The 15,796-nt window shown below is 37.4% G+C and overlaps 1 protein-coding gene across 7 annotated transcripts in view; it reads left to right on the plus strand.

The window, feature by feature from the left end:
* BTLA (B and T lymphocyte associated) overlaps positions 1-12,668 on the plus strand; it is a 35,812-nt gene extending 23,144 nt beyond the window's left edge. The window contains exons 3-7 of one of the 7 annotated variants that reach the window (XM_040980488.1): positions 3,566-3,613; positions 5,248-5,283; positions 6,611-6,754; positions 7,923-7,975; positions 11,890-12,668. In XM_040980488.1, the coding sequence (XP_040836422.1) occupies positions 3,566-3,613; positions 5,248-5,283; positions 6,611-6,754; positions 7,923-7,975; positions 11,890-12,165 (557 nt within the window). In that variant the 3' untranslated portion in view covers positions 12,166-12,668. The remainder of the gene's footprint in view (positions 1-3,565; positions 3,614-5,247; positions 5,284-6,610; positions 6,755-7,922; positions 7,976-11,889) is intronic. The other 6 variants (XM_040980489.1, XM_040980492.1, XM_040980490.1 and 3 more) reach the window with 6 other exon arrangements.
* The last annotated feature ends 3,128 nt before the right edge of the window (positions 12,669-15,796 follow it).

Consider the following 15,796-nt stretch of genomic DNA (forward strand, 5'->3'; position numbering starts at 1 on the left):
GGAATTCAATAAATCTGCATGATATGTGATAAATGATAACATCAGTAATATTTTCAAATACTAATAATAAGCAGGCTGATAAATGAAGGAAGCAATTGCATTTTTAACAACAACAAAAATCATAAAATACCCAAGAACAAATTTAACTTAGAAAATGTAAGACTTAGACAATGAATAAACCGCAAGGAGGTAAAATAAATTAAATAAGATGTAAGTAAGTGTAAAGATATCCCATGTTCATGAACCAGAATATTTAATGTTAAAAGTTGTAAATATTCTCCATTATGATCTATGGAGATACAGTCCCAATTAAAATCACAGCAGCCTTTTTTTTTTTTTTTGTTACCCTCCAGAAATGGAAAAGATGGTCAGGTGAAATTTCAAAAAGAACATTGGCAGCAGAACCAGTTTTGAAGAAAAAGAACAAAACTGGATAACGCTTCCCTATTTTAACGCCTAGTAAAAATTGTAATAATCAAAATAGTGTAGTTTTGGGCATTGATAGGCATAACGGTTGATGTAAGAGCAGAATAAACCTGTACATCTATGTTCAATTAATTTCTGACAGGAATTACAGGAGTCAGTGAATTAATGAGTGAAGAATAATCTCTAGTTAATGATCCTTGGACAATTGTATGTACTTTTGAAAAGAATGAATTTGGGTCTGTACCTTATATCATATTATGGAAATACCTAAATGGATCAGGTATTTACATATAGAGCCGAAGTAGAAAAATTACATCGATGTAAAGCATTATATCAGAACTCAGAATAAGCACAATGACAAAATAAATAAATAAAACTTTATGAAAAACTGAAACCATTCTTGTATCACAATACTTTATCTAGTGAAAAGACAACCCACAGACTGTGAGAAATTGCTAGCAAATTACATGTCTGTTACTTAGAAAATGTAAAGAACTCCTCCAATTCAAGTACAAATAGAAAATGTAAATGTAAAAAATGATAAGGACTTGAATAAATATTTTACCAAAGAAGGAGTACAAATGATTACTAAGCACATGAAAAACTTCTCAATGACATTAGTCAATATGGAAATGCAAATCAAAACCATCATGGCATATTACTCCATACTTCTTTAGACAGCTATAATGCTAACAATAAAACAGGGAGAAAAAGGTTACTGTCCTTATTTCTTCAGGAACTAGCACCTCTGTGTCTGCAGCTTCTCCTTCCTGCTCCCTCTTTCCCACTACTCGCTCTCCTCTGGAACCCACCATAGCCCTACTGAACTGTGCTCACAGCTTCTCCAGGATCTTTGGCATGCTACAGACAGACAGACACCACCACAGAAGCTCTACTAACACCAGCTCCTGGTGAACCCATGTGGAAATTGGTTATTGGTGCTGCCTCCTTATAGTCACAGAAAAATATAAGAAACACATGAGCAGCAAAAAGATGGTCTGGGAGTTGGTGCCTACTGGAATGATAGTACAAAGCTTACAAGCATTTGGAAGACAGAGGCCCAGTTACTGTAAAGGAAAAAAAAAGGACAAAGAATGCCTATAGACCGTGCTTTTGACTGAATTACCTAAGTGACCTGTAAAGCAAGCCCTTTGTTTCCCAGGAGCAGCTGACCAAGGTGTTCTCTGTGTGCATCATGAAGGATTACCATGTCTCCTGGCAGGGATCCCCTCCACCAGCATGGCTACCTTACCCATACCTTTGACCAAGTCACCATGAAATTGTCCTGGTGTGAGGGAACAGAGACGGTTTTTTGGAATTTATTCTGTGACACTATGACATTCAAACAAAGAGAGGGTGGAGGATGGTGATGAGGGGATCGTTTTTTTTGAACCAAGATGCATTACTCTCAGTGATCGTGTTTCTCAGAAAAGCATGTGCAGTAAAGTAGGACAGGAGGCCTGGTGGTTAGCGTCTGGAACTTTGTGACTCTAATTGAAACTCTCCCCCATCCTTTTACCTCAACTTTTCCAAAAGAATTTACATGTGCAAGAAAGCCTCAACACCAGCAATGAAAGAAGCTGGCAACCCATTCACTACAACATTTTAGAAGATTTAACTGCAGCATCTAATGGGCTTATTATTCCCCTGTGGACCCAGCATGAGGACAATCAAATATCAGAGGGTTTGAGACAGATAAAGTTCTATTTATCAGTTGTCTTCATGTTTGTTCCTCCCCGATATAGCCACATTATCGCCAGGCCATAATGCAGAAATCGTGTTTTGTGAAAATGAACCGGTTTGCTGCTAGTGCCGCAAGGAAAACAAATGATACTGTTTCCTCTCCTCATATTTAAGGAAAAAAGAAATAAATCTATCTGTTCTCCCATCCCTTCCCGTTTTCTCCATTAGACACAAACATCTATGATTAGCTTAGCTTTTCGTTCCATTCTATAGCTTCAACTTCATCCTAACAGGATTTTATTTCAGAATGAAGAGCAGAGGTGGACATTTGATGCGGTGGTTAGGATGCTGATTGGGATGCCTGCATCCCATACCAGATGTCTGAGTTTGAGTCCTGGCTCTGTTCCTGATTTGAGCTTCCTGATAATGCACACGATAGAGGCATCAGGTGGTGACCTTGTCACCCATGTTCGGGGTCTGAATGGAGCTCCAGGACATTTGGAGAGGAAACCAGCAGATGAGGTTCGCTGTGTCTTTTTACCCTTTAAATAAGTAAAATGCATAAAATTTTAAAAAATAGATAAAATTTGCAGGGATGTTACTTCCAAAGTGATATCATCTTTGTATTACTAAATATAAAAATTAGATGCTACTGAATATATAACAAGCACTAATATAATGTTTAGTCAACTTAAATTTAGTGACATTGAGTCCATCTCCTTTGGAAGAAAAACTTTCTTGTGTAAATTAGTCTTCTTTTATGGCAATTAATCCACATCTTATAAGAAAAAGGAATTTCACCAGGATCAGAGACAAGCTGGTAATTACTGAGACACAAACGTCTCCCAGTAGTATTAGCTTTTCTTCTACCCAAAACTGAACTTTCTCTGTGGCCATTAAGCTTGGTTTATGGCATGCAAAGTGCATAAAGTCCTTAATTCTGTTGATCAAATTGAGACTGACTTGATAATCCAGTGGAGCAGGTGTTTGACTTCAGGGCCAGGAGCTAGTATTTCCTTTTAGACCGTGTGTTTAACTTGAAAAATGTAAGGATAAAGTGGCAAAAGAAGAAGTCTAAGAACTAGAGAGGAGACACCAATAGTGTCGTAGGTTTCATTTTGGAGACTTTTACTTTCTTTGTTTCCTACATTCCTACCATCTACATTTCTTATCACTTGATTTCTTTTCATTTTGATAATTAGTGCTCCAGGGGGCCCATTGGAAATTCCCCTAAATTTTAATTTGATTTCCTAGACTTTTCTGTCATTCTGTGATGTGTTTCTTTCTCTCTGAGCAGCTCAGCCCTTCATTATGTTCCTTTCAAAGGATCCCATTTATTGTGCAGGTCTATTCCTTGTCCTTAGTGTATCCCCATTTAGTACATTTTTGCCCAAAATCTTCCTAATGCACTTAATTTACCTGCTCTCCTTCTTTCATAACGTTATTTTTCTGTGAGTTTCTCTAGGAACATCTCCAGAGCTCAAACCATCAGCCTGTGTGTTTGGTAAGCAGCAAGGTTTTGCACAATTTGTCCCCATACAGCCATTTGGCTTGTTTCTGCACTGCATGTAGAATCCTTCAAGTCCAGACTAACCACCTGGCTGACCATTGCCATGTCCTCACCATGTCCCTTTCTTTGCTGCCTTCCCCACTTACATGGAACCACTTCATCTGTCTCCATCTGTCAACTTCTATTCCTGTTTTTCTCTGCCTGGCTTACAGCTTAAATTCCAGGGAAACTCTCTATAAACATTCAAGAGGAAGTGTTTCTGTTATTTTTTAAAATGTATTTCTTTTTTTAATGCTATTTACAGTCAGTGTCTCTCGTTTATCACATTTATTCTTCCGTTGTGGCAATGTGTGGAAATGACTTTTAAGTTACATGAATGATTGCAATGTGGTGGAAGGCACGAATTGTATTTCTTTGGATTGTCTCTACTTCTTAAGAAAAGTCAAATCATTAAAAAATTAAGTTTTACATAAGTTTGGTATAGATTTAAATTAGTTGTAACTGAATATGTAATTTTTCTTTAGTAAAATCGTTAGAAACAAAGGTATCAGGAAAATTCTTTTTCCTTCTGAAAGTACTTAGTAAATAATGGGGATACTTCAAAACTTTCCTAGGAAAATGGAACTAAAAGATGAGTTCACTTTGGTGCAAAAACTTTCAAAGTTTGTGAAAAATATTAGAATGTTCACGTTTATCAGCATTCTTGAAGATCAAAAAGTACTGGTGAATTTGTTGTACCAAACTAAAGTTACCACTTCATTCCATTTTTGAAGTGCTCTTTTATGAGGGAAAAATATATTGTGGAATTATGTTAATGCTCATGCTTTTTATAAGTAAATTTTGTAAGTATGCTCACAAGTATTTTGTTTCTCTTCCCCATGTATATTTCTGAAAGGATATTGGGAATTTTTTCATATTTGTATTTGACTCTCCTCTGCTATTTATGTTCAAGAACTGGTTCATGGAAAAACATGACAGAATGGGGACTTAGGTGCTCTTGGGAAAACCATGTTCTCACAGAATGAAGGAAAGCACTTTTCTAAACATAGCAAGCTGCTGGGAGAGAACTGGCCGAGCTGGGACATGCATTCTCAGCTAAGCCAATGCTCCCCACACTGCTCTTGGTCAGGCTCTGGCAGGAACATCATGAAGGTGCAATGGTCATTACTAGTGCAGGACAAGGAGTGTGCAGTAAGCAGGTGGGAAGGAAAGACAAAGTTTCCTCTCAGAAAATAGCACCCCAAATATCTCTGAGAGTCTCCTTTCCTTATGGCTCTCTACACACTCCCTGGGAACACATCTGGTCAATGTGCATCTTGTTACTTCAGGTGCCAGAAGGGCCTAACACGCTGGAACAGGTTCTTGTACTTAAGGAATTAGGAAGAGGATGCCACAGAAGGCAGGAGACAGTTGCACTGTGTTTCCAAAGTCTTTATCTACTCCACCAAATAAGCCCAGCAACTTGCTCTGTATCTTATCTGTCGGTGATGATCCATGTTTTTGACACTGATCTTGAGCTGAGTTCCTGGTCTGTCTTCCAAACTAGCTCTGATTTTAGACATGACTGAAGTATGTCTTTATTGGTTTTCTCAGTTTCAATTATTTGTGTGTGTGTTTTTCTGTTTCAGATCAGATTCAAAATAAGTCAGAACGCCCTCTAATGAGTAAGTGTTGAACTAATATATAAAATTAAGGAAACTGGTTTGTTTGGTTGCAGAAGTACCAGAAGGTGGATCCTCTAAATGAGAGAATTTGTTTGTATTAGGTTATCTTCTGTGGGAACTACAGTGCTTACTGTTCTCCAACTCCTCCCCCCGACAGCTGAATCTCCCACTCTTGCCAAGGTTATGGTTGCTTGCTCAACCTGAACAGCAGCTCTGACATGATAAATATGGTCTTTGTTACCAACTGTGAGTTTCTAAACCACTTCATTTGAGGCCTTAGTTACCCAGTTTCCCTGAACACGCACATTGTAGCAGTAATTCCGGTGATTTTTATGCTGTGCTAACAGCAAGCCCAGTAAAAAAACCCTACATAACCTATGGAATAATGTTCACAGTCACATTTACCGAAAGCAGAGTTTCTTTATTAACACTCAATTTGTTTATTCTTTGTTGCATTAAGACAGGCAACACATTATATGTAAGGTAAGCTGTTTAGCACAATTAGTAGCTTCTACTCATTATAGTGTCCCCTAGACACCATGACAATCAGAAGTGTCTCCATCCATTGTCACATGTTCCCTGGGAGGCAGTATTATCCTAGGTGACATCATTTCTCTAGAAAACATGTGGTACACTCTGAATTTTCAATTCTCTTCCATCTCAGTTTTAAAAAGTAATATTTGTGATCTACTAAATTATTTTACAACCTATGAATATGAACAGTAGAGAGCAACAGCTATTTGCCAGGCAAAGCTATTTGGAGATACCTAAGGTATTTGGTATTTGGAGATACCAATGAGTGAAGAGTTGAGAGAGGAGTATTGTGATGAAGGAACACGAATTTGCTGCCAGAACCATCCTAACTTGAGCCCCCCCACCCACCACCCTTGCTATGTCTTAGCTCTCCGACCTTGGGCAATTCTCAAAATCATTACAGTCTTTGATCATTGGACTGGCTGAAAAGAAGAGTTTTTCTAATATTCTTAAATGATGAGTATGAGCACTAAAACTAAATGCTGCAAAGGAAAGGCCTCTGGGAGGCATTTCTTGAGAGATGTTTTTGGAGATTCTTCTCCAGAAGATTCTCTCCAGCTTAATATAATAAATGATTTTGTGGCAAAAACAAAATCTTTTTTTTTTTTTTTTTGTCAAGCCACATATGCTGAGGAATAAAGCAAGAGGTAACTAAGGCCTGGGATTCTTAGGGAATATCTGAGGGGGAAAGACCTGAAAAAATGCCTTCCTTCAAATCCGACCAAGCAGTGGGCTATGGAAGAACATAATCAATTCAGAGTTCCTGACTCTCCAGCATTGACTGACATTCCAGGTGCAACTAGTACTGCAGGACCAGCCTCCAAGGAAGAGAAGGCAAGCCAACCGTGGCTCCTGTATGGTTTGATGGTTTTGGGAGGATTGCCCCTGCTCAGTATCATCTGCTTCTGCCTCCTCTGCTGCCTGAGAGAGCACCAAGGTGGGCTCTGGTTCCCCTTTGCCTTTCTGTACCGCACACTTGGGGAATTCTCATTCCTGGAGTTCCTGAAATTGTGGATGTTTCCTGTTGTTGGCATTTTGGATCTTCTAGGTTAAACTAAGGGTAATGATTTTGTAGGGGAAAAGTCATACTTCTGCCAAAATGTCAGATGGAATAGCTTGGGCTGTCTCCAATTATGAGAAAGTATGTTCACTTGCCATGTACAGGCTTCTACCTAGGGCTCACACAACCTAGGGCTGTGGCTAGGAGAGGCCAAAGGCTTCAGCTTTTTCATGTCATTTGCATCAGATTGAGGTTTGTAGAAGGAAAAGTTCTTCTAAGCTTTAAGGAGCTGACAGGGAGGTTGAAATCATCTCTCAGAGAAACAATCTGGCTTAAGTTATTTTGCATCCTTTTGTCCCCCCACACAATGCCACACCATGCTGGCACACACACCCTTATCTAAAGAAAGAATCAAAAGCCTTAGAAGGAATTCATGTGTGCATACTTTTTGTCACCATCATAAACACTTTTCTACAACCATAATGCATTTGAAAAATGTGAGTTTGGCTATGATGGAAGAAGTGTGATCTTCTGGAAACAATTTCTATTTTTGAAAATTTCCATCAGTACCACAGCCAAACATTTAGAAAAGCTGAGAGAGGGATGTGGAGGTAATTCTGATCTGGCTCTGATCTGAACCACCACAGCTTTCTCTTCTGTTCTTTCCTGCACCACCCTCACCCTTTTTTCCACAACAGCCACAGTGTAGCTATGGAACCAGTAGGAACCTTCACTTTGCTGCCACAAGGGGAAACCAAGTGCAAAAGCACTTCCAGTGCTCCGGAACAAGGACTTCCAGACGATAGCCTCCTCAAAATTCTGAGGAAGTCCACTCTAACCGCAGTCCTGCGTCTGTGCCTTTAAAGTTCATCCCGACCTTCATCGTTTTCCCATGAACCTGGTGTGGATTCTTCATCTTCTGTGAGGTTGTTGGAACCTCTCTGAGAACACTGTCATTTCCCATGGAGGTCATGCTAGGCAAAGTAAATAAACAAGTAAAAAGTCAAGGCAACAGGATCACCGGCTTGCAAGGGTGGGGATGGAGGGAAGGGCACTCCTGCTTTCTTTACTCTTCTCAATTGCTTATATTCTTTTTGTCTTGCAGGCAAACAAGAGAAGCCTACTGATACAGATAGAGCAGGGAGAGAAATTAACCTGGTATGTGTGGTAAATGTTATTTGCACTGTTCTACCTCCTCATTCATTTGTTCACTCATTCATTCATTCAGTGAGTCTGTAATATCACATGCTGGGCATTGTTCTACAAAATATTTAAGATATCCGTTTTACATTAGCTGCTGCTTGTCACAAAAGCTTTTCTGGATTAATAGTTCTCATAATCAGAGTTTCTTTGGAAAGGTGTAAAAAACAGTTGAGACTCACATAATCTTGGCTCTACTCTTGCCTATTATGTAACTTCAGGCTATTTTATTTTTCACAAAATCACATTAACATCTTTCTGGAAGACAATAGCAATTTGATGAAAGAAGAAGCACATCAATAGCCTCCTGGAAAATGGCTCAATTTCTTTATAAAGCACAGCAGCAGATGGAGGCATGGTCCCAGGCACAAATTGTGCACAAATTCTTGACAATGGGTGTGGACTCCTGGAGGAAGAGACCACCCAGACATACCCAGTCAAGGGCATTTTGGAGACATTTTTTTTTTCCCGCACAAGCTTGGAAATGTAAATTTATATTCAATGTTTTATGCATATTAGAACTGAAAAAACAATGCAAGATGAAGCAACTTCTTGTGAAAAAAATTGTTTTGAAACTCTTTGGCTGATAATAAACAGTTATAAGTGTGGAATAGGTTGATTTGTATGTGTGTGTTTCAGTAAGGAAGAGTAGCACAGAAGCAGTCATAACCTTGAAAGTTCCAGAAAAGCAAAATATTTATTGACCAATAAATCCAATGATTTTATATATACATCATATTAATGGCATTCAACATTCCTTGACTGAAGCTTAGTTTTAAATCAAAGCATATACATTTAACTTGCCAACTTTTATTAAGTTTTTAGAAAATATCTAAAGCATAGTGCTGAGTGCCAACACTTTGTGTTACCAAATAGAAAATGTGTTCTTAAATGTTATTTCCTTTTTCCCTAGGTGAAAGATAACAAAAACTACATTTTATCACAGTCAGGCATGAGAACTATGAAACCATTTAAAACAATCACCCATTTTGTGTTTGTGTGGCTACAGTTCTGTTTTTTGTTTTTTTGGTTTTCTTTTTTTCTGTGTAAGCTGGAAAAATGATTTGAAGGTGAATTCAAAAAGATTTTTTGTATGTGTAATTATTTGTGAGGTTTGTTTGAAGGTGTTCTTACGAGTCACAGAAATTTGAAATTTTTGTTTTATTTGAGTTGCCTAGTACTTTCAAAAACAATCAAATTTGCAGTTTTTGTGATTAACCATTAAGAAGGATGTGTATAAGACCCAGTGGGAAAATCCAAAAAGGAGGAAGGAATTAGGGAAAGCATGGAAGGTCCCTGTAAAAGCCAAAGTAATGATCATTTTAATTCCGCTGAATCTTATACTTGAGAGGATGAATTTTATGGCATCTGGATTGTAAGTCAAGACATCTTTTGGCAACTCATGTCTTTTAAAATTTTTTTAAATTCTTATTTTCCATTATGTAGTTTTGTAGGTAGAGTCCAGCATCTTGTTGTCAAGATTATATTTAACAGTTTTATTACAGGCATTTTGTTCGTGAGTAGAGGTACATGCTACATTTTTTCCTTTCCCAGTACTCTGATCTCCGTTACACTGTTTGTTTATAAAATTACAGGTGCATACCTGTTTGCCTATATTTTTTTTTGTTTTGCATTTTGCATGAAAGTTCTTTCGTGTCCCATAACATATGATATTTGTCCTTTTGTGATTGACTTAATTTCACTGAGCATTGCAAATGATAGAATTTCATTATTTTAAATGACTGAGTAGTATTCCATAGAGTAGAATCCTAAACAGTTTCTTTTTCAAATCCCCTTTCAATGGTCATCTAGATTGCTCCCATGTCTTTGCTATTGTGCATTGTGCTGCTGTGAATATAGGGATGCACATATTTAATATCTCACGGTTGCTACGAGTGAGATAAGTCTGGATACAGCTTATCTAAGTTCTCTCCTTTGGGTCTCACAAGGCTGCCATCAAGGTGTCTGTCAGGTTGTGTTCTCATCTGGAATTTTTGTCCTCTCCCAGCCTTATGCATTTGTTGACAGAATCCACTTCCTTGCACAGGTAGAATAGCATTCCAGCATTCCCCTCCACACCTCACTCCTCGCTTACGTCAGCCAGGTGGCCACTGTCAGTTTCCTCCTGCTTGCCGTCGCTACTCGGGTCTCTGATACACTTTTTTAACAGTGGTGTAATTTACTCCTTCAAGGCCACAAGAGCAATCAGTAACTCCATTCTTCTAATACAGTCCTGAGCCGCAGAACCGATTCAAAAGATTAGCTATCACGTTCTGACTGTATCAGCCTCTCCACATTAAAGCGACTGAAAGCAACTTGCAGGTTCTTTTCACACTACAGGGGAGGGGATAATAGACAGGTTGTTGCTCATGGAAGGGCGGAAGGTCATTCATTAAGGTTTGTTCAGATACATAGCCCCTGACCTTTCCATGGGACTCAAACAGAACAACTCAACTTTTTCCTGGAAGACAAGACCAACAGGAAAGTATTGGTGAGTCTTAATGGTTGTAGGGTCAATCCTTTTAGAATATGCTTTGTTAAACTGTTTAGAGCCATAGGAATGGAAGGTGGAATGCATCATGATGCATTAAACTCGGGGCACCTATGGCTTTGATGGGGTGCAATGAATATGTTGGCTTGTAAAACACCATGTTTTCTTTTACTTTTTTCATGCTAATGATTTTTTTAATGGAAATGAAACATATACCTGGAGGAGATCCAGGTAGCTGAAATGACCGACTTAGGTGAAAAGAATATGACAGGGACCTTGCTGATCTGTTGAAGATTTGAAGCCATTCTTTCCAGACCTGGAAACGCCTGCCTTCTGACTTTAACCAGCTCCTTCCAGTGGAGGCAGCTGCACTTCCCATCTCAGCAAAGCTTGTCTCTTTTAGTCATCAGTGTATTTTTTTCTGGGCAGCAGTTACTGCCCAAAAGTGTTATCAGCATGTACTATCTAGTTTTTCCAGATAATGCCAGATAATGAATTTCCAGTTCATGACAGAACTCTACCAAGCAGATGTTAGAAACATTATACTTCACATTATGGTGTGGAATGCCAAAGTATAATATAAGACAGATAGATTATATGACCTGATACCTTAGAGGAGTCAGGCCAATCTTTACAAACATAAATTCCTAGTAAAACTGGGGCTTAAACAATTAAAGTAACAATCCCTAACATAAATATAGCATCTTCATTTTAGCCAAATATGTATACATAAAATCATATATGCAATTTAAAAGGGCTAACATGATGAAGAGTTAAAAAAAAATCATGTCTATGAATTCACCTCTCCCACTGAAGTTTTAAGATACTTGGTTCTGTTTGAAAGTATAAGAATTTTGTTGTGTTAGAAATAACAATTAGAAGAATATTTCAGAACTTTACCCAAGCTTTACCTCTCCAAAACTGACATCAGTTTTCTAATTACTGGATTCATATTACTGTGATGACCCATTATTTTCCTTCTTTCTGTCTCCTTGGTAAGGGTTCATAGAAACCCTTTTTATTTTAAATACATTAGTACTATTCATTGCTTGATAAGCTTCCTGAGATTTTTGTGGGATACTTAATGATTTTTCCAACTAATTTGAACTATGCTTTTCATTTTGAAGGTGGATTAAAGTGTTCTGTTGCACCAAAAATAACCCATAAGGAAACAAAAAATGGTTGTTTAGGAAAGTCAGAGTGTTTTTTTTTTCTTTCCTAATTTCCATTCTGCTAAAAATGTAGATGCAGCAGTATATTTGAGGAAGAGCAGATTATTTTTGTTCATGTGCATGACTGCATTAGCCTTTCACTCGTAGTTGGCTGACAGGTGTTCATTATCACATCCTCCCAGGTTCTTATGGCCATGTTTCTCTTGTAGGTTGATGCTCCCCAGCTCATCAGCAGTGAGCAAGCAAAAGCGGGCCCCAGGAAAAAATCCCAAACAGTGCCAGCAGAAACTGGAATTTATGACAATGACCCCTGGTTTAGGTTGCAGGAAAGGGCTGAAGTTTATTCTAACTCATGCCTGGAAGAAAACAAGCAGGGTATCGTTTATGCTTCCCTGAATCATTCTTTCTTTGGAATGAACCCCAAACAGACAAGAAATGAGAAAGAAGCACCAACAGAATACGCATCCATATGTGTGAGGAGTTGAATCTTCTTGTGACTCTAAGCTGTGATTAATAAATGTCAGAATATCAATGCCATTGCCTCGATCCAAATAGCATCGCTCAACATGGCAGTTGAGCCTCTTTTCAAAGAAGCTCATACTGGTGCTTGTGTCTTAAGTGCCCATAGAAACCATGATTAAGGCTTCTCCCAAAACCTTTTTCCAATTATGGGCTTGAACAACAGTTTTTTCTCTAAAACTGAATGACATCAAGAGGATCAGAACACTTACTTTAGATACATTTTGTCCAATGTGCAAATTTAATCCTTCTTTTAGAGCTGTAAGAGACTCGTTGGGAAGAGAAAATTTATGTTACTAGTATGAGTTCACTACACGTTCTTGAAAAAAGATGAAAAGAAACAGTGGGAGCCCAAGTGGTGGTGCAGCAAGCTAATCCTCCGTCCTGTGGAACTGGCACTCTGTATGGGTGCCAGATCTTGTCTTGGCTGCTCTACTGCTGATTCAGCTCTCTGTTTATGGCCTGGGAAAAGCAGCAGAGGATGGCCCAAGTCCTTGGGAGCCTGTACCCATGTCAGACACACAGAAGAAGCTCCTGGCTCCTGGTTTCAGATCAGCTCAGCTCCGGCTGTCAGGAGTGTTGTGGGAGTGAACCAGTATTGGAATAACTTCTCTCTCCTGTAAATTCTGCCTTTCAAATAAAAATAATAAAACCTTCAAAAGAAAAAGAAATAATGTCCCAATTAGACTGCTTAAAACACAAGGATCACAGTGACTGTATTTTTGCAATCTTCCATGACAAGAATTTTTTATATGTCAGTCGAAGATTGATGTTCCATAAATATAAATGGGAAATAACTTTGGATGTTAAATAAGAAAAAATGGAAAAGAAAATTGATGCAGCAAAGATGTAGAATATTCAATTGGTTGTGGGGTAAATATTTTCCATACTTGGCAAGCAAATCCTTTTGTGTACACAATTAGATTGCCCAGAAAATATGGTTATTGATGAAGTAATCAGTGTACATTCATTTTTGAGTAAAGTGGTGACTTGGTATTTGAATCCCCTAGATTAATGTGTATGAATGCTACTTCGTTTTGAAGGAATATACTGTGGGCATCTGAATAAACTTAAAATTAAAATAGGTGTTGCTAGGTATGTGCAGATTGAAAACTGCATCATGGTTGTCCTGATAGCAAATTATAATCACTATTAAAAAAATGAAGAAGAGTGCAGAATATTAAGTTAGCTAACAGGGATCAACATACTTTCATTGGTATCTTCATCTTTCTATTTTTCTTAGGGAATCAAAACAACTCACATGTAGTGAAATGTTACAGTGGTGATTTTTAAATGCTGAGATTGCAGCCACTTAACAAAAAGAAAGATGGTTTTATGTATCTGAATTTTTGGAATACTTGAGTTTGATTATTTCAAAAATAGTCCAAGGCTGTTGACCAGCTTGAGGCCAGAGTTTTCAGGTGCTGCTATACAATAATACAATAATCCTTATACAGACTGGCTAGTCAAAATTGGGATTCATTTCAGCAAATACACAAGCTATGAATACATGAATGAGTGTATGCATGTGTATGTTAGTGTATAGATGGGTAGTAACATAGAAATTGCACAAGAGAAACTGTTGCAGTTTCAGCTTGCTTATGAAACTTAAAATACTACACGAAATGGATCATTAAAGAAAATGTATCAAATTGGGGATGGGAGTACTGGCATACACAGAAAGGAGACAAAATTGAGGGCTTTCTTATGCAATATTGGTATTATGGTTTACTTAACTGAAATGTGGGGCAGAAGAGATAGTTGTTGAGTTGATGTTACTAGCCAGTATGGTAACATTACAGCAAAGCTTTTAACAAAATTGTACATTGACCAAGCAGCATTTGTGGACGACTTATGTAAAAAGTAGAGAAGAGTTGTTGTTCAACTCCTAAAATTAGAAACAGGAAGCTTGGGGAGGATACATTTTGGTCTTCTCTTATCAGATAAACACAAAGTTGAACAGTTCCTTCCTAATTTTCTCCCACTTAAAAAAGCAAAATCCATCTAGTTACTAGAAAGTGCTTAGAGTGGGTTACAGTAAAGATGTTAGTGATTTCATTTTTCTAAATGATTTTTATGCTTGTACAATGCTTGTCAAAATACCAAGCTATTTATAATTTTATTCCTTAATTATATAAAATGTCAGAGACACATATGTATTTCTTCCAAAAAACTTATCTCGATGTTCTTCCCATGACTTATTTCATTAATTTACAGGTGGTTTTAGAAACAGAAGAAAACAATTTAATTAATTTTTGATAAATTTTAAGCTTGCTGATTGTTCTTGTTAAGAAAAATAAAGTTATTAAGATTTATTTGAAATTCACTTGGTATTTGTGTTTTATTTTACTACAAATTATATGGACCTAAAATAGAAATAATTCTTAAATTTCAAAGCATACAAAAAAAAAAAAACAAGAACTTGTTAAACTCCCAGCACTAAGAAAGTCTGACCCTGAAGAACTAATCTACGGCTCTATTACCTTTTCCAAGACACAGGGAGAGAGTCTGACAAGTTTCTCAGTGCATACAACTTGTGAAGGCCAAATCAGTGGCAAGACTCAATGTATGGGATTTATTTGGCAAGTTTTGTGTACCAAACAAGAATTTAGTTCTCAAAATGGATTTTCTGGCTCCACTATATTTTATATGTATATTTATGCTTAATAATATGTATATTTAGGAGTAGTTTTAGTTTTGGCTAAGCAAAATATAAGGCAAGATTTCACACGTAACCTTCTTCTCAAACATGCACTGACTTTCCCATAATCAGCACTACATGATGTGAACTACAGTGTGTTAACTACACTGCTACATGTATTACAGTCAAACTGATGCAGACACTTACTCTTAACGGCATAGTTCTTCAGTTTTTGGTTTGTACAATAGCATGTACCAATTATTGTACTGGCCTACAGAGAGCGTTTCTACATTCAGAATCCTTTGGTTCTTCCTAAGTTCTGGGAACTACTAATCTGTTTATGAAATCCAGATTTTGGTCTTTTGAAAAATGTCATGCAGTTGGACCTGTGTTCAGTGTAGCCTTTCAGCCTGGATTTTTCCTCTTTGTAATATGTGTGGAAGTTCCTGCCATTTGTTTTCATGCCTTGCTGGCTCATTTCTTTTTAGTGCTGCATAACATCTCATGGTTTGGATGTGTCACAGCTTATTTATACTTTCATCTATTGAAGTGTATTTGTCTTCTTCTACATCTTGAAAATTGTACACAAACATTTGTCCGCAGGCTTTTGTGTAACACATTATTCTTCAATCCATTTAGGTAAATATCAAAGAGGATGGTTATGTATAAGAATATGATTAGTTTTGTAGGAACTGCCAAATTGTCCTACAATGTGACCATGCCATTTTGTAATTTTACCAACATTAAATAAGAATGACCTTTGGTGTTAGCCATTATTTGTTGCGCTTTTGGAATTTTGCCAATAAAAAAAGTCATGTAGCAATATCTTGTTGTTTAACTTTCCATTTCCTGATGACATATCCATTATCTTTTCTTCTCTAGTGAGATATGCATTCAGATTTTTTACCCATTTTAAGTTGAGTTGCTCATTTCCTTCTTGAATTTTAAGTGTTGTT

Source organism: Ochotona curzoniae, unplaced genomic scaffold (genome assembly GCF_017591425.1).
Source record: "Ochotona curzoniae isolate NIBS_2020 unplaced genomic scaffold, NIBS_Ocur_1.0 contig_3498, whole genome shotgun sequence".
NCBI classification, from domain to species: Eukaryota; Metazoa; Chordata; class Mammalia; order Lagomorpha; family Ochotonidae; genus Ochotona; species Ochotona curzoniae.